At 37.8% G+C, this 22,160-nt stretch overlaps 1 protein-coding gene across 2 annotated transcripts in view; it reads right to left on the bottom strand.

Annotated features, from left to right (window-relative positions):
• WARS2 (tryptophanyl tRNA synthetase 2, mitochondrial) overlaps window positions 1-22,160 on the bottom strand; it is a 45,583-nt gene that overhangs the window by 10,071 nt on the left and 13,352 nt on the right. For both annotated transcript variants that reach the window (XR_004980653.2, XM_036387968.2), the window contains exons 2-4: window positions 15,244-15,501; window positions 4,107-4,187; window positions 2,292-2,377 (exon numbers count right to left, since the gene is read on the bottom strand). Coding sequence is in view for 1 of the 2 variants with exons in the window: in XM_036387968.2 (XP_036243861.1) it covers window positions 2,292-2,377; window positions 4,107-4,187; window positions 15,244-15,501 (425 nt within the window). In the remaining variant the exon portion in view is untranslated. The remainder of the gene's footprint in view (window positions 1-2,291; window positions 2,378-4,106; window positions 4,188-15,243; window positions 15,502-22,160) is intronic.

The following is a 22,160-nucleotide window of genomic DNA, read 5'->3' as shown; positions in this document are numbered from 1 at the left end:
ATGCTATAGAGTAAAAAAAAAAAGTAAGAAAGATCTGCAAGGCATAAAGTGCAAGCAGCTTGTCATGTCAAGTCTCAGGAAAACATAACTGTTGTTGAAGAGTTAGTACTGAGGATGTATCAAGGGAAGGAAAGAAGAGAGTGTTTCTTCTTCATCACAATTGTATAAATCATGTGGTCCAGTGCCTCTATTGTCACAAGTGTTATTAGAGGATTAAAACTGCTGGATTCAAAGGATAATTTGATCTTCTGCATTGAACTCAATGGCTTGAATACACTTCTGGAGGGAAACACAATCTGCATCAGAGGACATGAGGAGGTGAAGAATCCATTACTTCCCCTGGTGATTCTTTCCCACAGTTAATCATACTTGCTAAAAATGTATGATTCTTTTAGATGAGGCAGACTTGAAATCTTGCCAGCTTTTGATTACTCTCCCATCCCCCAGCAGATTTTTTTCCTAAGGCTTACAGGGTATTCAGCTATGAATACTGGACATGTTCCAAAATAAGGAAGTTCACCATGCATCTTTTAAGTTCCCAGAAAATTTCAGATCAACATGGTACGCTTTCCTTCCGATTCTGAATTACTGGGCTTACATCCAGGAATCAATTTGTCCACCTTTATTCTCAACCAGCCAGTAAGGCAACCTAAAAACAGTTACAGTAGGAATCAATAGGAAATCACAGTGCCCTATAACTGAGAGAAAATCAGTTACCATAATCAATATACTTTAAGCAGGTCAAAAGAAATGTTTCCATATGCCAAAATGGTTCCATATTCACAAAGTTTGCCACTAAACAGAAAACATATTATCTCCATAAAAGTCTCTGCACGATACCTTGCCTTTTTCCTTGCTGGCTTTTAAATTTTTTTTTCTATTCTGGTGCTATTTTTACTTCTTTCTGTCGTGCATTTACCTTCTGTCCATTTTCCTGTCTCTTTGATCCTTGGTTCATCTGAGCTAGTACTGTTTCTCCCCCTCCTCCAGCTCTAAATTCTACTTCATGACTGCTGTTCCCTTCCTGTGTTTCTGTTTCTCACCAATTCTTGTTTCTCATATTATTTTGTTTACATTAAGACATTTCTTATTAAAGGTATTAAGTCAAGTTTCTTCAAAGAGATATTGTTTCTCTTTCAATTCCTTGTTTTGTGCTCTGGGTGGACAGCCTGCTGTTAATACAGATAGTAGCCAACAAACCACTGGCTTTGCTAAGGAAAGATGAAACACCTGATCTTATTAGAGATGGAAGTGACAGACATGGTTGAGCTCAATCAAAACAATGTGATTTCTGATAATGTTGTCTAAATTTCACCCTTAAATACTTGATGCTCAAATCACTCAAATATTTGACAATCAAATGGGACTCACTTCAAATAAAATCATTATGATATTCAAAATAATTCTGCCTTTTGCTGCTTCCTGTTATTTTTAGTTAAAATTAGGTAAATTAGAAATACCATCTCTTAGTCTTTTAACAGTCCCATGTTCCCTAGTATGATCAATTAACATGAAATTTCTCTAGATACATTTTTCTGAATTCACAACTGGTTAATCTTGGTTAGTCTGACCTGACATCCTTGTCCTCAGTTCTGTGTTAATTCTCTGTCCCAGTCAATACTCACAAGTTCCTTCAGAACAATGCTACAAAGTACATATGCTCTGAACATAAAAAAAAAAATTCATATATGGTGCACTGTCTTCAACATTTACTTACTGAGACAGTTTAAATCATATTATGAAATACAACCAGTAATGACAATGCACTACAAATTCTATTAGCCAGGCTACAGGCTTAGGCATGCTGAGTCCCCAGTCCCTCACTAGGGGCTGTTTCCACTGCAGCACTAGCCAGGTACTACAAGCTGCAGTCAATAAGTTACTCTTTTTCATCAGTATGAACTGGCCTACACAGAATCCCCCACTAATATTGGTATGCTACATACAGATAGTTTAAGTACCTCTACAGTACACTGCATAAAATAAAGCATAACTACTTAAAAAAAGTGTATCAGTGTGAATGTGCAATATGTATAATTAAAAATCAGTCTGTTATAATTGCCTAAGAATTATTCTCACATGACCAGATTTTGCTCTTTACAGCCCTGTCAGTAGCTTTTTAACCAGGCTAGATTTCAACCAGCCTCTTGAGAGTCTGTCATCCATTTCCAGTCTTCTGATCTAATCACACCCAGCTCCCCTGCTCAAAAAGTTAGCATGTTGACCTGACAGGCATTCATTCCAATGTAGCTGAACAGACATTGCCCATGGGCTCACATTCTGCCTCTTACTTGTACAGCAAAATATCTGCTGCTTGAAGCACAGGGTAAGTCAACAAACCAACAGTTCCTTCGCTATTCTGGCTGGCACGCTTCATCTGTTTGGAAAAGAAAAACAGAACAATCACACTTTGACTAATGGTATCAAGGTCTGTGATTTTAATTAATTAGAATTCTGAATAATTGAGTAATTTACTACATAGCTCTACAGAAGACAGTGTCATGTAAAATCCACTCCTTATGAATATATTCTGGTTTATGTCTTGTATTTATGAATTTCTCTACACTGTTCTAATATTCTAGTGAGAAAGGAACATAGGGTTTCTTTTGTTTTCTTTTTGTAACCATATTAATGGAAATGATTTCAAATGCAAAACCATAAGGCTAAGTTATTAAACTTGAATATTACACATAAATCCTACTTTTTAAATAGTGTCTTCAGCAATAAATTTTTGAAACACTTCATAATGGAGATACAAAAAGGTATTAATACCTGTGTTAGAGATCAAGACACAGTGATCACACACAGTCACCAGGACAGCCAGTGACAGCTGGGAGAAGCCAGAACTACAGAGGCAGAGTCCAGTGCTGTCTCCATCAGTTCTCACTGCTCCCCACAATCTACCCAATGCATTCAAGTCCTCTACTGCTCCCTGATATGGATCACCTAGATCAAGACAGGCTACAAACACTAATTCTGTTCTAGCAACGACATACCTGTGTTTTACTTTTAGCAATACTTAAATATACTAACCCCCTTGAAATCTGAATTATTTCATTAGGACTGATCAAATATATTTCGACTTGTCTCACACTCTCCAATAGATCCTGAATTCTGTCTCCATCCTAAGTGCCTAGGGTTCACGGAACCTAATTTGCAAAGCCTAGCACCTGTAACACCTATCTGTAGGTCTGGAAAGTCAATCCAGTCAAAGTAGGATTTAGGAGCTTAACTTTAGAACCTCAGGTTTGAAAAGGTTTGCTTTAATCTATGCCATGCATTAACACTGGTTGCTGTATTTAAGTTTTACTGGTTTTATTTAATTAAGAAGGAAAACAGGAAAAAAGAAAACATCTGGAGGTATTTAAGATTGCTCTGAACTCTGCAAGCCCAAACTGCTCTTAAGCTGTTGGGTTTTTTTTTCCCCTCTTTCAGATACTTCTCTCTCTTGTCTTTTTCTGCTTACTAAATGTCAAAATAAAATACAAGGAAATTAAATGTAAGAACTCTATTGATGCAGTCAGGCTAATGTAACACCAAGATTAAGAAGATGAACATTTGACACTCGTAAAGGCAAATGTTTAAGATACAATATCACTCAGCACATTTTTAATATTTATAATTTCTATACTCCTCTTCAAACATATGCCTCTTTTGAACACTCTTCCATAAAATCTACAGAGCAGCCACTCTTTATAGTGGAAAATAAAAAGCTGTTTATGGGACTCCTTAATCGGCAAGGCCCAAGGTTTCCACTGCGATATCTTCCATTACTTCTGCATTATTAAAAAAACACTGAAATAACACTGAATGTTCTAGCAAAATCAGTTTAATAACAGCAAACAAGCCTCCTTTTTAGCACAGTTTTTCTGCAAATCTCTGCCAAAACCACAATTCTATAGCTTCCAGCAGGAAAATGTTCACTAAGGGGAACAGACCTAGAGAGGTATGTTTTACCCCTTCCACCACAGGACTACAGAATTACTTAAACCTAAAGCAAGAACAACCAAGGTAAAGTTGCTACTTCATAGATGACAAGTATTTCCAGGATAACATTTCTACTCAATTCCCATTAATTTCTTTTAAATTTACCAAACTGTCCATACCTTCCACTGGGGCAAACGTAGCAGACGTGGCACATTAGTTAAGCACCCAAGAATCCAGGCAAGTTCTGCATGCTCAGGAACCTGAAAGTATGACATTAGAATCTATTTAAATCTTCCTCGTTTATATGCATATTTTCTCAAAGTCAGTAACAATAAATTACATCAAAGATGAGAAAACCATTTATTTCTGTATATTACTTTTTCAGTAAAGTCAAGTGACAAGCTAATGGAAAGTGTTGGACACTGCCAGGATTGAATGCTCTATATTAAAATAGTATAGCAAGGTTCTTGATCCTATCCACTCATATTCTAAACAAGGAAGAAAATGCTTTAGCAATAGCAGAGTTGAGCACACATGTAAACTCCTTTGCTTGAATACTTGATTCACTCTCTGCAATATTGGCAGATTTGAATCTTTAAGAGGATGCTAACTGTCTCAAAGATGTTCAAAGCTTCATGCCTGCAATATAATATAACAACCCATATAGAAGGCAATAAAAAGTGTTTCTTAACAAGTAAGAACTACTAGGATTATTAATTGCAATTCTTTTGTTGTCACATTTTAAATACAGTAATTTCCTAGCTAGCAGTCATTCAACTACTTTGGTGACCAATGTGTAAAAGTATCCAACCTCCAGACTACAGCTCAGTGGTTAGAAATATTTCAGGTTGATTCTTCCCTTCTTTCTGCCTTTCCCACAGATTCAGGGTTTTTATTAATTCCCTCATGCTTATTTGACCTGTAATCTTCTGTGCACAAGACGAAGTGCAACAAAATACTGGAGTAAAATGAACTTCACGGAAAATACTGAGCACAAGACTCCTATTTCATCTAGAAGGAATCACCATCTGGTTGAAAGTGGTTTCTCATTTCTTTCTTCTAGTCACGGACAGAGAGGAGATGGTGCTCTGTTGCACTTGTGTTGACAAGAACCCTTTTTAAAAGCTATGCAGTCATTGATTCAGCTCTGTCAGATGTTGCTTTCACAGCCAAGACTGCACGTGCGTTTCACTGGATCAGTGGATTTGACATTACATCAGTTACCAAAACACCCAGTGATCTAAACAGCATTTGTTGGGTTGAATACACAGTTCTTGGTCCTACCAAGTCATACTCACTTCCCATCTTCAAACACAGTCCTTTCCTAAATATTACTAAAGTGCTGAATATGCTGAAGAAAAAGCCTGATAAAATGGGGACAAAATATGTAGAAGTATACCAAAGGGTAGAGATTTCAGCTGGAATAAAATTCAGTACTGGAGGCTAATGAGTCAGCATTCATCATCCAAATTGAAGTAACTGACTGTGTATTGGTGTGTGAATCAGGAGGTTCTAGGCTTAAACCACAAATAATTTGTCAGACTAAATCACAGTTTAAGCTACCGTGTTTTACTTGGCAAGAGGGGCAGGTAATTTGGTTGGTCATGGTGCATCTGCTCAAATGTTACTCATTTAGCTATTTTAGTATTTCATCACACTGATTGCACAAACCTGATACAAAGAAACTGGAAGACGTATATGATGATGCATATGACACCAGAAGAATAATGGCTCAGTCTACTCTTCCTTTCACTGAATAATATCCATGGATCACAATCAGGAGAAGCCATTCTCCCAGACAAACTCCATCTGCTTCTTGCTGCAGGTCCATTTAAAACTGCAGGCAAATGTCTTCATTAAACAACCAAAACACAAGAATGTAAGAAATAACTGTACTGGATCACAACAAAGGCAATGCAGCCTTGTGCCCTATTTCCAGGAGTAGCATTTGGGGCAAACACAGGAGACTACTGCTTCCTACAGTATCTTCCCCTCATACTTCTCCAGCATCCATAATTGTTGCACTAGGGAATATCAGAAGGAATATTAGAATTATCCCTGACCCAGTCCTGGTAATGTACCCAGATTCCCCAGGAATATGTCTAATCGTTTTCTGAACCAGCTGAGAGTGCCCACTTCACAACCCCATGGAGCAGCAAGCTCCAGAGGCTTAAACCTAATGTGTAGAGAAATAATTTATCCACTAATGTATCCATGTTTATTTACTGGTTTTGAATACCACCTGTTTATTATATTGCACAATTTCGTGAACAATTCCACATCCAGCTTATTCAGTGTTTTTCTGATTTTGTAAACTGTGATTGCATATACGCCTCAGCCTTCTCCTCTTCAAACTGAAGCAACCCTGACTTCTGAATTTTTCCTTCTAAAGGCAGCTACTCTATCACCTGCTGCATGAATTCCTCTCCTTTGTATCATATCTAAATCATTAGTTCATTCTGGAGACTCTAAAACTTCACCCAGTATTCAAAAAATGGGCACATTAAGGTTTTGCATGGTGACAAAACATCATCTCTGTCTTATTCACAATACCCTTTCTGGTGATGTGGTGATGATGACATATCATTAGCTTTTTTGAAAATTGCTTGTGCTGAGCCAATGATTTCAGAGAACTGCCAATGGTGACTCCAGGACTTTCTTTCCTGCATTTTGGGAAGAAGGTTTAGAATACTTTTACCCAGATATTTTGAAATATTTAAAGATCTTCTACCCCTTATTTGCCTGTCCACTCTGTTTTATGAGTTCTTTTGAAATTCCTTTCCTTGGCATAGCATTTGGCTACACATAAGGACTTAGCACTGCCAGTGAACTTCTGTTCACTACTTTCTTCAGGTCTTGAAGGAAAATGTTGACTAGAACTGCTCCCAGCAAGAATCCCTGAAGAACATGACTGCTGACTGTGCCATTCAAAAAAAAAGAGTGAGCATTACAGCCTATGTGGCTTTCAACAGTGATATGAAAGGAAACAGAGAAGAGAGATCTCATATTTGCATACATCTACAAAATGCTTTTCAGTTGATTCCTATTGTGTTAGGCAGTGTTTATTGTGGCATCACAAGGAAAACCTTAGTCAGAGAAGCATCACTTTTCACACAACATTCATTAAAAAGAGTATGACTGTTAGAGAGGCGTTCTGCTTGCTTTTTTAATTTATTTTTTTAAAGGAGGTTACCCAATAATCCAACAAGGATTTCAAGAAATAAAAGTATAAAAAGCTCCAATTAATTCAGGCTATTCTGTTTACTCTTTAACCAATGAAAAACTCAATTTTGTTTGTATTTTAAAATCTGACAACAAACTACTGTCTAGAGCTACAACGTACTTCAGGACCACCCAGTTTTTCAAGACAACAGATAAGAATAAACTTAACTCTTTTCCAATGAAGACATAATTTTCTCAGTGTGCCCTCTCCTCCAAGTACATCAGTAAAAAGTAATACAAATGGTAGAAAACCAGAATTACATCTCCAATTAACAAAACTCACAACCAGTGACAGTTGCTGAACTGTATGTCAAACCAAACTCCAAGAATGTCACAATCACTGGTAATTCTGAAAATCAGCTATCAATTAAATCCTTCAGGTCAACATCAGCTACTTTTATGTCCTGAAAAAAATATAATAGTCTGTTTTCAGTATAAACATTATTTTCTTGGGAAATATTTCTTGCAGCCTTGCTGAAAATATTTCCAGGAATAACAGTTTTAAGTGCTCTATTTATTGTTTCCCTTAATAAAGTCAACTATTTCCCATTTAAAATTTTCCAAAACTTCTTACCCATATCCATATAGCAATCTCCCCTTTTCAGGCAGCCCAAATCCTACCCTTTGCTCTTCTTGGTAAATATAGCAAGTTTCTCTCTCTTTTCCTGCTCTGTGCTCTTGCTTATTTTAACAATTTTTGTTTTCTAATCTCAAACAAGTCTGTAAAAACTATCAACATTTCTCAAAGGGTTGAGATGGCCACCTCTATGCTACTACCAGGGACATATTTCCTCCTTCAATCTCCATTGCATTAAGCATCCCTCACAACCTGGCTTACTAATCAGTAATCAAAGAGTTATTTCCAGAGCAAACTACTTATATTCCTTCCCTGTGACCTGACAAGGCCAAGGCTGCCTACCCAGATTTCTTTAATTTTTTTAAAGCGCAAATATTTAACAGAGGTGACCATTTCCAAATGATAATGAGCAGTTATCTAAAAGGCACAAACACTTCTGTTTCTTCACCTGAGCACCCTGCTCCTCCCTTTTTAAAGACAAATAGCTTCTTCATTATTTACTTGTGCAGCCATTTGAAGTTATTAAACTCAGGTCAAAATTCATACTTAGATCTCTGGAGCTTTATATGCAGGAGTACAATCTCAGGGCTTCTTTCTGTAAATCTATTTTTTTGTCCTTGATCCTAGCTATTCCTTACCAAATTCTTGTTGATATTCCCTTGCCACAGCCAATGATATATATATATATATGGAAAAGCAGTAGCTACTTTTAATCCAAATAATTCTACATGACTTTTTATGATGAAACATACAGCCGAGGAAGACAGCAAGCTGTGAGATTCAAGAACAGTGGGAGAGGCATGAATAGTGGAAGCAGATTTGAAAGCAGGCAAATCAGCAACACTGGGCCTCAGCTTTCTGAGGTTATAATACAAAGTTGTATGTTGGCAGCTGAAGTGGCTTTCTGCAAAAAGAGATGCAGGGTTTTATTTTCAGGATGGACTTCCTCAAGCTGCAACCTATAGCCCTTCTCTGTAAGGCACTGCCAATTTGCTGCATATCTATCATGTGGAAACAGCTTTCCTCAGCAGAGTAACCTCATTAAGGGCTACATTTTAAAGGGGCAGTAAATTTAAAATATTTAATTTTGATAGAGTAGAGTACAAACAAAGTCTCAGGAGGTAATTTGGATAGCTGTGTCCTAAAAGAAATTGAAACAGAGCGGGGAAAGAGTCCTACATTTAAAAAGAAATTAACCATTTTTTAGGACTTTTGTGTCTTCTAGAAGTACCAGTAAGAGCTTCTGCAAAATTCAAGAGGCCCTTTTCAAAAGCAAATGATGCTCACATTTTTCTTGAATAAGAGGTAAGGTTTTATTAATGTGTAAGGTTGCAGGCAATATATTCAAGATACTTAGCAATGTGTCTCTATATTACACAGCTAAAGAAAAAAAAGCCCATAATAAATAGACTACCCTTGAATCAAATGCACACAGTGCAGGTACTCTTATGACAGAAAATTTGCCAGAGTATCCCAAATTTGTGTTCAAAGAAATAATTGATTGGGTAGAATAAGTTTATGGTTACAAAGCAATATGGGATTTAAAGAACACGTTAAGCAATGTATTGAATTGGGGGGTGGTTATCTAGTTATTGTCAGTAAATGTGTTAGTATCTACCCCTCTCACCTTTACCTTGGAACAATTTAGTCACATATCCTTATTTATATTAGGTTAAAACATACAGAAATAAGATCTGCCTCTCCCTTCGGAAGAACCTGACCAAGAATATTCCTACTGGAATTAAGCTTTACTGGTTATAAACCCTGACAGACCACAGCAATTTGGCCAAAGCACCCTTTCCTCTCCTTTATTTATTATGAAATTAACTTATTTTCAGAAACATTCTCCTAGTATAACCCACAATACTGTTTGAAAAATTATTCTGGTGTGTCCAGAAGACTGGTGAAGAGAGGAAAATATAACAGCTACATAATAGTATAAGATGAAGAAGGTAAATTAAGGCAGAAAAGAAAAAAAAAAGAGAAATCCCAGTGAACCATGACTTTCCTTCCCACTGAGCTCTATTTATGTCTAGTCCAGTCCATGAGAGAGAAAACAGAGGAATGAGAGAAGCAGAATAATTTTCTAAATTAAACAGTCACATACTTCCTCTTATGACAGGAAGTTTTCAATGGACCGTGCTAAATTAATGTACTTTAATGAATTTATAAGCTATGATGCAATAGAAACTTTTCAGCCCCTCTGAAAATTGGATAAGGGGTAGTGTGAATCCATTCAAACTCTGCCCACAAAACAAAGCAGATGGATACTTCTGGAAAATAACAGCAGTGAAACAGTGCACACATTTATATTGTTGTATTTTGGCTTTTGGAGTTAAGGCTAAGACAAATTTGCAAATTCCCACCTCCCAGAGTTACTGCCTCAATTTGCTTGCACACTGCAAGAATACTGCAGCTGATTATACTCAGAAAATAAATCAGCCTATCCAGAAGGATGAAAACTGCAATTTTCCGCCCAGAAACGGAACATTATGTTGTCCAGAAACTCACAGGACTCCTCAGAGAAGTGTTCATGCAGCATATCAAGCACTGCCTGCTGAATCAACTCTGATGGAATTTTAGTTTCCCTTGGGACATTTGGCATGTGTCTGCTACAATAGATAGGTGGACAGGAAGAACAGCCTGAGACCACATAAAAGCAAAATAAGTTTCCAATATTGTTTTGACTGTGAAGCAGATGAGATACAAGATGGTTATGGGTAAGAACTGAAATGTGTAGTATATCCACCACGAATCAGAGAAAATGGGTTATATCATATAAGTTTACCATGTGTGCAGATTGCATACTGTCTTCCTTATTTACCCCCCCCATAATCCTTTTTGGTTTTTATTAAAGATCTAAGTTTTATGAAAGATGACTCTTACAGCTTTTATCAGTTATGGTACAATTTAAGGAATATATTTTCTGTTTCTTCTAATACTGTCACGATATGTTGTATAAGTCATTATTCCATAACTTCTTTTTTATGCCCCCTAGGCAAAGGCAGCCACTTAAAGCATATCTTGACATTATTTTCTCTAAGAGGGTTTCATACATCTTGCAGCTGTACTCCAAATAAAAATGCACTATTTTGAAATATGCATTTATTTTTATTTTTTATTCTTACTAAAATTGTCACTTTTCTATAACTTCCTACTTGAGAAAATATAATTAAACAAGTTGTAATGAAAGAGCTTCTCTTACTGGGAGGCCATTTTACGGTCAAACATACACCATAATTGTTTTTCTAGATATTCTAATTAAATGTGCTTGTTTATAACTCTTCACAGACAATATCGTTCCAAACACTACCCTAATTATTCATCGCTATTCTTCTTGCTTCTAAATATTTTCAAGTTATCATCACTTGCTCTTTGTAGCCACTACTTCCCTAGGCTGGAATTCAAGTTTTTATATGGTAATGGAAGTGTGGGAGATATTTGTTGAACTGCAATGTATTAAGACCAAATATACAGCCAGCCATTACCTTACTGTTCGTACATGTTTCAAAACAATATAATCTATAAATGGCAAATTCTGAAGCATACAAAACAAATTTTCATCCAACTAGCACTTTCCATTTATAGGTAATTTAGCTGTAAATCCAATACAAAAGAACACAGAACATATGCTCTCTAAACAATACTTGCCTATGCAAAATTTCTGTCACTTTTATATAGTTCTAATTGAAAGGCAAGGACATCACTGAAATCTGTTCTGGGATTCCAAGTGAACTTCACCCATATCCTTATCATAACAGCACCTTTTGGACCTAGTATAAGCATGAGAGGTATCTGTTCTCACCACACTTTCTCCCAGCAGTCAGTCTGTGATTCATATTGCTCAGCCTTTTGCCACTTGCTTGTATTGAAAAGGATGATAAAGTGTGTGAAAACTCTGGACTCTGAGGTATTTCACATATCACTGGATTAGAGATTTGAAAAAAAAAGCCTAAGTAAGTAAAATAAATGAAACCCTTACCAAAAGGCAGAGGCCTTTTGAGAAACCAAGTAGCATCATATTTTTTCACATATGGCCAACATATTCCAGAGAAGCAACACAAACAGCAAAATACAGAAAGAGTAAGCCAAACAAACAAGTAAAGAACAAAAAAACCCAAGCCCCTTTCAGCAATTCTAGACCACTCATACCCAGTGTAATCCAGAGAAAGTGAGAGGACACAACAGCATTTACATGAATGAATGCATGAGCAATTCCCTTAGTGGGGCTTACCACTACTAGCATACTTCTGTAGTGCAAGAATTTCATTCTGCTTTAATGCGACAGAATCAGGGTACAGAAAAAGTCATTAGTTGTGGTGGGTTTTGGTGATTAAAACTAGAAGTTCATAAACAATACATTTTTTTGCATGATGTTTCTTTTAAAAAAAGAACAGAAATGTCATTCAGGAGTAATTAAAGAAATATTTCTGTGATCTACAGATTTGGTAATTTTCTAGATAGAACTCAAAATACAACAATAATTACAGCATGCTAAGCTACTGAGAATTCTCATTCAGCAGTTTGATCTGCTATTGAAAAAACCTGCTCTGACCATAATTAAATACTTAATCCAGTTTTCTATTTGTGGCTGGATTTTCACTGCTTTCTTGCTATCTCTGGAAGTACACACCCTATTTCAGTATACAATCAGTTTTGGTCACTTTGCTTTACACCTCAGCCAAATGTTTGTAAACAAAAGTGGGACTCTTTTAGACCACCCCTGGAGACTGCTACAGTGGCTGAAAAGGAGGTGGTCAGCTCCTTTTTTTTTTTTTTGAAATCTGAGAAATTTCCAATCAAAATCCAGCAATAAACTTTCTTGATTAGCAATAGCTGTAATCCATCTTACACCTTCATTTTTAGGAACAATCATCTTGATATTATGACATTCCATAACGTACTATTTCATTATCATACTAAAACAATAATCACATTAGCAAGGTTCCTGTCTCCTTTCCTCACATCAAGAGCTACATGCAGATACTCCTTTTAATTGCTTCCAGAGAAACATCTGGTGCTGCCTATGTAAATGTAACAGATCACAGTGCATCTCTGGGTATACCTGACCACTTCATACAGTTTGCACAGACTTGGTTTGGCGAAGCTGACAAACCACTTCAGCCTGAACCAGTCCTGAAACAGTCTATGTTCACAAACAACTGTAATAGTTCTTTTGATTGCAGCGTGACAATGAGCTTTCAAAAATATGCTAGAATCAGCCACTTCTGAAAGTTGTATGGATACTTGTGTGGTAAGTATTGGTAAGAATAATCAAGACATCAGACATGGCTCAAATGTTTAATCTAATGGTTTAGATTTAATAAGAACAATGACCATTAGATCTGGACAGATAAGGACACAGACAAATTAAGGTAAAAAGGCAAATTAAAGTCTATTTAACTGAGGCCAGCCTAACCACCATAAGGAAAATCAGAATCATATTTGGTGGAAACTGTTGTTTAATAAAGCTGAACATGTTCAAGTTTAGCTATCTTAGGTTTTCATTGTTTTTTGATTGTATTGGTAGAAGCGCTGCACAAAGAGCCATAATTTACTGAGTCTGACACTTTCTCTTTGGGGGTTCAAAGATTCAATCTCTGCATTATTATATTTTGAAAGATACAACATACTTTCTGTGGCTGAGTGCAATATAAGATCCTCACTGATATTCTGCTGGCTTCAAGGGAAGCCTGAGTGTTGGTTTTAGCAAGACCTCAAACAGCACAAGTTTAGCTTTTAGACCAGTAGGAATATAAGAAAAGCAACACTGGACCAGATCAAATATCCACCTCTGACAGCAACCAACAAAAAAAAAAAGAATGTAAGTACAGAAAAGCATGGATACTCTCCCATCTGTGGTTTCACCACTTCCTGTAGAGGTGACTGCTCAGATATGCAACAGTCCCAAAGCAATTTTTCAGATTAATTTGTCGAGTCCCTTTCTGAATTCATAAAAATTTCAGCATGCACTGTATCCTGTGTCATGGGGTTTTGTAGCCCAGTTGTGGATTTTGTGAAATACAGCATTGTTATGCTTGTGTTGAATCTTCCAGGTTTTAACTTGTTTTAATATTTGTCAGTTCACATTCTTCAGTGGACAAAACAATTTCTCCGTATCACCTGCAGTTTTATAAACCTTCACTTTATTCCTCTTTAACCATAACCTGCAAAGCATTTATCCTTCATGCTGAAGAGTACTCTCTGTGTATCTAGTCACTGATCCTGTGTTGTAACTAATTGAATTGTTCACTTGCTTGAAAACAAGAAAAAAACCTCTCTAGACTGGTTTTTACTGCATCATTGGCTTGGAACTCACCTTGCAATTATTCCAGCTAATGACTTCATCATTTCGAGCTGACAAGTCAGAGTACAGGAAAATTAAAACCCAAGGCGGTAACATATTTAAAATTATAAACAAATTTGAAAAAATGGGGTGAATTTATTTAAACGTATTTCCACTAGAATTCTAAGCTCATCTATTTAGACTGGTTTTTTAATACAGAGGAAAAGTGAAGCAGGAAGTGTATCTGTCTTCATCAATTCATTATTCACCAGGGATATAGAGCTATGATTGCCATTTACAGTTTAACAACCCCGGGAAACTCTGCCTGTAAAGAATCATGTTGAAAGGGAGAATACAATACCATTTCAGCTTGCATTGATAAAATTCAGATCCTGTGTGCACATCACCTTTGCAGTTCTGTTGCAAAGATACTTGTGGGTGTCCTCACAAGAGTAGAAGCTATGACACATCTGTGTCTGTGGAAATTACAGAAGTTTGCCAGTTTAGAGTCAGTACCAGAAAGTTCATTAAGCAAGAAACTAAGTTGAGTTCCAGGAAAATGTAATATGTGATAGCTATATACCAAGTGGGAAGGTAAGCCCAGTACCCCTTGAGGTAGTCAAGAGAAGCACATGGTTTACATACATGAGCTACCAGATCAGATGGAAAAGCATCCACATGAAAAGGAGGTTATAGCAAAGAAGGGAAAGTAAGCCCCAGAGAAGATGTAACCTCCTGATGATCATGGTGGAACTGATACAAAACTTACCATGTTAATCACCTGTTACTTTGTGATTACTGTGCAGCTGGCAGAATAAGTGGCAATAGCTGATACAAAAGCATAGAAACATGTTTTCCTTATCTTTATGGTTCCACATAAACACAGGCCGTGTTTATGCATTTATGAGTTAACCTTTTGTGACTAAAGTGACACAGAGACAAATTAGTGGTCTTCTAAGAGGTCTATATTACTCATAATCTGTACAAACTCCTAGCTCTGCTTCAGAAATTTACGGTGTACTTATCCCTAAATGGGCTTCTCAGTCATGGTTGCAGCATGCAAAATTTCAAAACTGCAGCAAGGGATAAGTTTAAAATCCAACACTGCTAACATTTTCTAGGTCCACCAACACAAACACGATAAAGGAGTTCAGCAATGCTACACTCATTCATTAAGATCTGTGGAAAGCCACTTAATCAGAAAAAAATCCAACACAACAGGAGCACTCACCAGTGACTGCCGGAATAGGAGACACTTCTTGGGGTCAATCCCACAGGCAAGGATGGCAGCAGTGGTGTCCAGGATGTTCTGGCGCAGGACAGCTGGCTCCTTGGGCATGGTGAAAGAGTGCATATCCATAATGCTATAGAGCACTGAGCCGCACTCTTCCTGCAGATTCACCCAGTTCTGAATGGCTCCAAGGTAGTTCCCCAGATGAGGGGTCCCAGTTGGCTGGATACCAGAGAAAATCCGATCCATGACCATGTTCTGTGACAAAGCATTGGCAAGATTAACACACACATTTTTTTTGACAGATTCTTTTATATTTTAAAGTAATTTAAAAAGCCTCATTTATGCCTGTCTCTTCTCCCCACCTATCAGTGTATTAATGTATAAATGATGTCAGAACCAATAATTGCAGTAAGTCAGTTAAATACTCTATCTTACAGCAAAGAGATTAACAACTACCATAATTTTAATCTGTGAGACTGCATATGCAAAAAAAAATACAGCTGTAAACAAGACTGGTGAAAAACTGGTCTCAGAAACCAAGTGGTAGATTCTTTCATTTCTTTTGCACCAAAGCTGTATGTTTCTCTTTAGTTACTATATCCACACCTTGGTTTCTATATCCACTCTGATATAGAAACTTAGGGTCACAGAGCAGAGAAATTCAAACATTTGTGTTGTAAACTCATGCAATGTCCCAGTAGATTGCCATCTTAACTCCCATGAACATTGAAGTCTTATTTTTCTAGCTGCAAAGAACATTTTGAGCAATTCCTGAAAGAAACCTAATTCTTGACCCAAAGGTCAAAGAATAATGAAAGAGATCATCAAAGTTCTGAAACTCCCCATTTTGGCAGCAATAGAATTTCTAGAAGAGCTCAACAAAGAAATACGGCTATAGCTCAACATCACACCTGGAATACTGTCCATGCACCAGGACTAACATTGGAAAAGAGTTCACAGAGAAACAGGAAAAACAAAAAAGACTAAGAAGCTAAGGTTGTGAGCAAAGATTAAAAGGCTTGAAACATGTATAGCTTGGCTAAGTGACAGTTACCATCTTAGAAAGTTTGTTTTCCTGCATCCCAGCCCTCCATCTGACCATTTTCTCAGAGCCCCAAGCTGTCAGCATATGATCAATTACCTCCCTGACCTTCCCAAAGAATTCCACCATATTCAGAAGTAGCTCAGCAATGTTTTATGTGAAAATGCTTGTTACATGCCAAGTTTCAAGAGCATGCAAGACCGCTCAACTTATAAATGAGGGCCCCCCCCATCACAGCAAATACAATACAAATCCTCAGACTCGGTTGTGTGGCAGGATCATCAACTTCATTGTGCCTGTGGCTGCACAATTTTTTTCCTGCTAAATTTTATGAGAAAGATCTATAACTTAGCAGGAAGAATTTATTTACTGATGTATTCTGTTTTCTTTTCTGTGAATCTCTTACAAATGTGTGGGAGAAAAAAAAGTCAAACAACTATTAAACCACACAAAATGGCAGTAAAAGTCAAGGCCAAGTACAATTACTTTTAACTATTAAAAAAAGGACTTCAAATTGACTTAATTCATTTTGACTCAGATTTGAGAAAAATTAATGAGAAAGTGTTTCCAAGTGGAATGGGACTTCACTACTTTTAAGCATGATCTATAGCTCAGAAAAGCCTAGACTACTTCTTTCTAAATTTGCTGAAAAATTCTCTTTTCTTCTAAAATAATTCTGTTTTTCAGATCAAAACAATTTTCTTACCCATCATTTAAGTGATTGTGCTGACATACCAAGAGCAGCTTTGGGCTAGCTGCCATGCTAATTTCTCCTGCTCACATAAATGCCTACACATTTAAGTCTTGATAGCAACCCTTCACCCCATCCCAAATATCTTCTTGACTTCCAGTATATTCTTGAGTCAGTTTCTAAGTGTTCTTGGAGAACCTCCAGCACAGGAGCTTCAAGGTAGTCACTTGAAGCAATGAAAAGCACACCACTTCTTCCAACAGCAATTCCAGCTTCCAGTCCTTGTGCTCCAGTCCTCGACCACCCATGTGCCTCTTTTCTTCATTACACAAAAATGGAGTTATGATACTCAATCTCTCACTTGGCATTTGATTCCTTCTTTTCCTAGGAACCTATATCAGAGCACTTCTCACCCCTCACAGAATCCACTCACCTCCCACTAAGCTACTACCTGGCCCAGGACCGCAGACAGCTTCCTGTTAACACTGAGAAGGGCCAGGTGCTCTCTTGAAGTAGGAGGCATTCAACATTCCAATGTGTATAAATGAGATTAAGTCTAACCAAAACTTGGGTTTCACTAGACTTCAGAGCTGTACTTCTATTACTACGGGCCCAGAGCAGCTGCTAGGCAATGCAACAGGTACTTCACAGGCATAACATTTGTTTTTTGCTTACTATGTTTCTTAACTAAGACAATAAGAAGTCAGGGAGGAAATAGTTGACCAGTAATGTGGTGTTCTACCTCTACTGGGGTCCCAGAACAGTTGGTTGGTTGTCAGACCACATAACCTTTCTTCATGTCCGTATCTCCACTCACTAAGTTCAAATCCTGATGCTCCTTCCCACAACTACTTCTCCCCACAGTACTGGTTGCTTTCTGATGCTCATTTATATGCCTGTTTAACAGACCATAATTCTTACAGCCCTACTCTCCATTTTCTTATCAGACAATTTCATCCCTCCTGTATTCTTTTCTTCCTCCACTTGTTCTTTACACCCCTTGCTTCCCCAAAGAGCTCTTATATGCAGCTCTTGATATACAGCTCTTACTCTAAGAAGGCAGAGAGAATGCCATGTTAAGATTATTACTATTATTACTAATTAAGCTGTTAAGGCCTTGACTCCAGTCACTTCATATAAAATATGTTTCTTACCTGCACGGTTATAAAAGCTAAGAAATGTTATCATGTGCCAGAAATTCACTATGGACCAACATCAATTAAAGTATCTTAGGATGACCAAGTTAAAGCATAATGCAGAAACTTGCACATCTTCCAACTTCAGTCTAGTAAAAGACAGCATCACCTGACATGTCTCCTGATGTTACTGCTTCTTTTCCCTGAGACTTGAAGCTGGTGCTACTTCAGTGCAGGAGAAGCTCCACCCCCTGGGGTAACTGTGTGTTCTACCAGGGCACAGGAATTTCTGTGCACTCAGCACAGATCAGCTCATGTGCCAATACCTTGACCCAAGAAGTGCCAACACCCTGAGCCTGTGGAGAACAGTTCTATCTAGAAATTTTGTTGGTCCCCAAGTCAGGCAGACTCAGTTCCTTTGCAGCTGCAGTTCTTGCCTTGGATGTTTCCCATAGCAGGTTCATTATCTGCCTTTTCAACTCCTCAGATCACTGTCCAGTCTGTAGATAATGTTATTATGAACATATTGGATGTATTGGCAAAATTGTGTTCCTTAATGTGAGTATAATACACTCAATACATAAAAATGCAATAGTGGCATTTAAACAGGCAGTCTGAGAATGTCTTTCACCAAGAAAATACAAGATATCAGTGTCTCAGCATAAACTGCATGTTCAAATACTGTACTTACTCCAAATATTCAAAGGCTAACAATGAGCTAATGAAAGGTAGGTTTGTTGCAATACTACATAAGTTAGCATCTGGTGACACACTACATGTTGAAAAGAAAATACACAATGTACAATGTCAAATGGACACAGTTTCATATAAAGAAAGAATCAAGTTTTCTATCCATTAAAGAGAATACCTGTGAAGGCAAGCATGATATCTTTAATGGTGCTTTGTATGTTCAAATGGTAAACAAATACAAAAGGTTTGTTCAGTACAAGGGCAATAAATAGCAAGTGAAACATTAGAAGCAAACAGTAGCAGTATTATATTCAGTTTAAGCTCAGCAATTACTTAACCTGAAGTAGAGAATTCACAGAAATAAGTAACTCCAATAATGAAAACTGAGCTAGGCTGAACCTGAGTACAGCATTGGCAAATCCATTACAAAGAACAAACTCATACTGGCTCCCAGCTGAGGGACCAGTTGACTAGGAGTCTTTCATCTTTAACTCCTTTGATTCCATTTAACAACATAAAGCATGAGAAGTTAGAGCAAACAGGGTGGCATGAAATATTCTATTGTGTTAGCAGAAGTCTATATTAAAAAAAGCCCACACAAAACACCCTCAAATGAATCTTGGATTTCTTGCACTAAAAATATACAAAGAACATTGCTCCTTTGGAGAGAGTTTATGTTCCCTGTTTGTTCACTCTGTGAGAAGCAGCGGGCAGCATAGCAGCGTGGCAGGGGACTTCTGCCTGGTACCATGAAATCATGGGGCTGGAATGCATTTCAATGGAGCTGTTAGGTCAGGGGATGGGAGCTGTGTGCTCCAAAGTACTGGAGCTGGAAAAGGATAAAAACAAAAGGAGTGAAGACTTCCCAATGGAGCAGAGCGAAAGCCACAAGACATGCAGCTCCAGCCCACAGGCACTCACTCATTCAGACATCTGTAGTAAGCACAGTGTGAGCCTGCTGTTCGTGTGTTTAACTCTGTGTGGTGTGTGCACCTACACCAGTAGTGCTGCACGTTAATCCTCATGCCTGTTAAGAGTGCTGCATCTAACAGATGACTTAGCACCTATTTGTTTTCTCTCTTAAAGACCTCTGCAGGGCAATTCTAAACACCACAGTGCATTTCTCAGCTGCATTACCGAATGAAGCTTGGCCCCAAACCCACTAAGATTCAGGTGTTCTCTCACCTAACCTCCCTTTTGTCATGAGAACAACAACTGCCACTCCTTATACTGAAAAAATATCAACATCCAAATGCTCTCAAATAATCAGGAATAAGCATTACATCCTTATCCCAGAGTAGGATGGCTAAAATCTGGTCCTGCCATCCTATAGCATGGCCATATTCAATTTCAATGCAAAACAGGAAGGATGACAGCTTCCAAAAATCCAATTCTGCTCTCTTGGACCAAAGCAGAGCTTTTCTCTGTATGGAAGGCGAGCTACAACTGTCAAGGACTCAATTCAGCAGTCAAAACCACAATCATTCCCTCTCATGAGATAGATGTGCCAGAACTGGAAGATACACCAAAGCTGATAAAGGAAAAGATCCATGCAGATCCAAGCATCCCATGTTACAGACCATTCTTGGTATCCTGGCTATACATTTCATGTTTAGCTTTATGAATTCTGTCACTGCTGAACACAAGAATTTATTTACCTGTTGGATACACATATTTGCCTGGTACAGCCAAGAAAAAACTGCATCTCAAATATGTAGTAAAATGAGTTGTAAAATAGTTCCCCCTTCACAAAAAGTTACAGAAATAAAATCAAGTGAAAGCTTTCACAAAACATAGGTTTCCAGAATCTGTCTTCTTTACAACTCCACATAAATATTGCCATCACACACTTGAAATGACAGCAGACAAGCTACAATTATAGGGTAACCTTATGCCTATGCTTTAGTCTCTTTTGGGTTTTAAAAACAGAGAAATGTAGCGCCCATTCAAGGAGGTAGGAGAAAGCTGCCAGTAAACAAACAATTCTCAGGATTGTTTTCTCCTTTTATTTTGGCACAGGCATGTTATAAAATCACATAAAAGCATACATAAAAATGTGGCTGGTTGGAGTCCAGTTAAGACCTATTGTTTAACACAACAAACCATTAAATGATCACATTAATCTTGCCCTAGAAATACAGAGGCTGTGACTGTCAGCTTCTCAATCTACCCAGTCATGGGGGAGACAGACATGTCTTCAAAATCAAATTCAAAGGAGGCTTTTGCTAATTATATCCTTGGAGTGACTGAAGGTAAGGACAAAGCTTTGGACTAACTAGTTTCTTTGGACTTTGTAAATGACTTTATACCAGCAGCCTAACAGATGAGAGATAGGCTTATGCGTCCATCTAAATTATAACTTATAAATATTTTAATTTCTAAATAATACTGACCCACAAACTCACCCTGGGCTGAAACAAAGGCAAGAGATTTTAGACCCATACCCCACAATGTTACAAAAAATTATGACAGTATTACAAGAGCAGCTGCAACAGAAATCACCCCCCAAGCCACACCGATGGTTACCATTCACATGCCACAGCATTTAGCTGCTCTGCTTTATTTGAACAGCCATTTACTCGGGGCAGAACAGGTGAAGAGCCAAGTGAGATCCACAGCATCAGAGCTAATTCTAAACACAGGTGGTGGGCATGACAGAGAGAGCAGGAAGTCGACAGGAGAATCACTGCTGACATGTAGGACAGGGAAGATTGATGGCTTCCCTCTCTAGTTTTCCCCACTGTGTAGGCACGCAGGGGGTGGGGGAAAGGGACGGAGAAGCTGCTGTGCTGGCGACATAACACACCACAAGGCTCCACAGCACCAGCGCTGATTAATGACACTGGAACGACTCAGGAAACAGCAAAGGATCACTCACAGACTTCGCTCTTCTTGTCATAATTTTATTTGTGGGGATTCATTTTGCCCCAGCTGTCCCAAGCTGAAGCGAGTTCAAATTTGCCAGACGAAAAGAAAATGTGGAAGTCAAAGGGAAGAAAGAGCAGCATAAGCAAACACAGACATGCATAAAACACAAAAACTGGAAAATTTGAAATTTTGAAGAAATTTGAAGATCCTCTCAACAGGGATCAAAAAGGGAAGAAAAATAAAACCAAAACAACACAACCAAAACCTTTGCTCCAGCCTTAGAGACAAAAGAAATTCTTTGGCTGACAAAAGTCACCAACTACTGCATCTTTTGCATCTGTCTACAATTTTTTTATTTCCCTTATTAATACTTTGCAACTTCAAAGCTCTGGTTGCTAAAATAATATGCTCATCTGTTAACACTGGCTTAGCAAAACCTGTCTTGAGACAGTTATTAAGCAGCAAAATGAAGGGAAGCCAGACGAGT

Source organism: Molothrus ater, chromosome 2 (assembly GCF_012460135.2).
Source record: "Molothrus ater isolate BHLD 08-10-18 breed brown headed cowbird chromosome 2, BPBGC_Mater_1.1, whole genome shotgun sequence".
Classification (NCBI taxonomy): domain Eukaryota; kingdom Metazoa; phylum Chordata; class Aves; order Passeriformes; family Icteridae; genus Molothrus; species Molothrus ater.
This window is presented reverse-complemented; position numbering and strand designations above follow the sequence as displayed.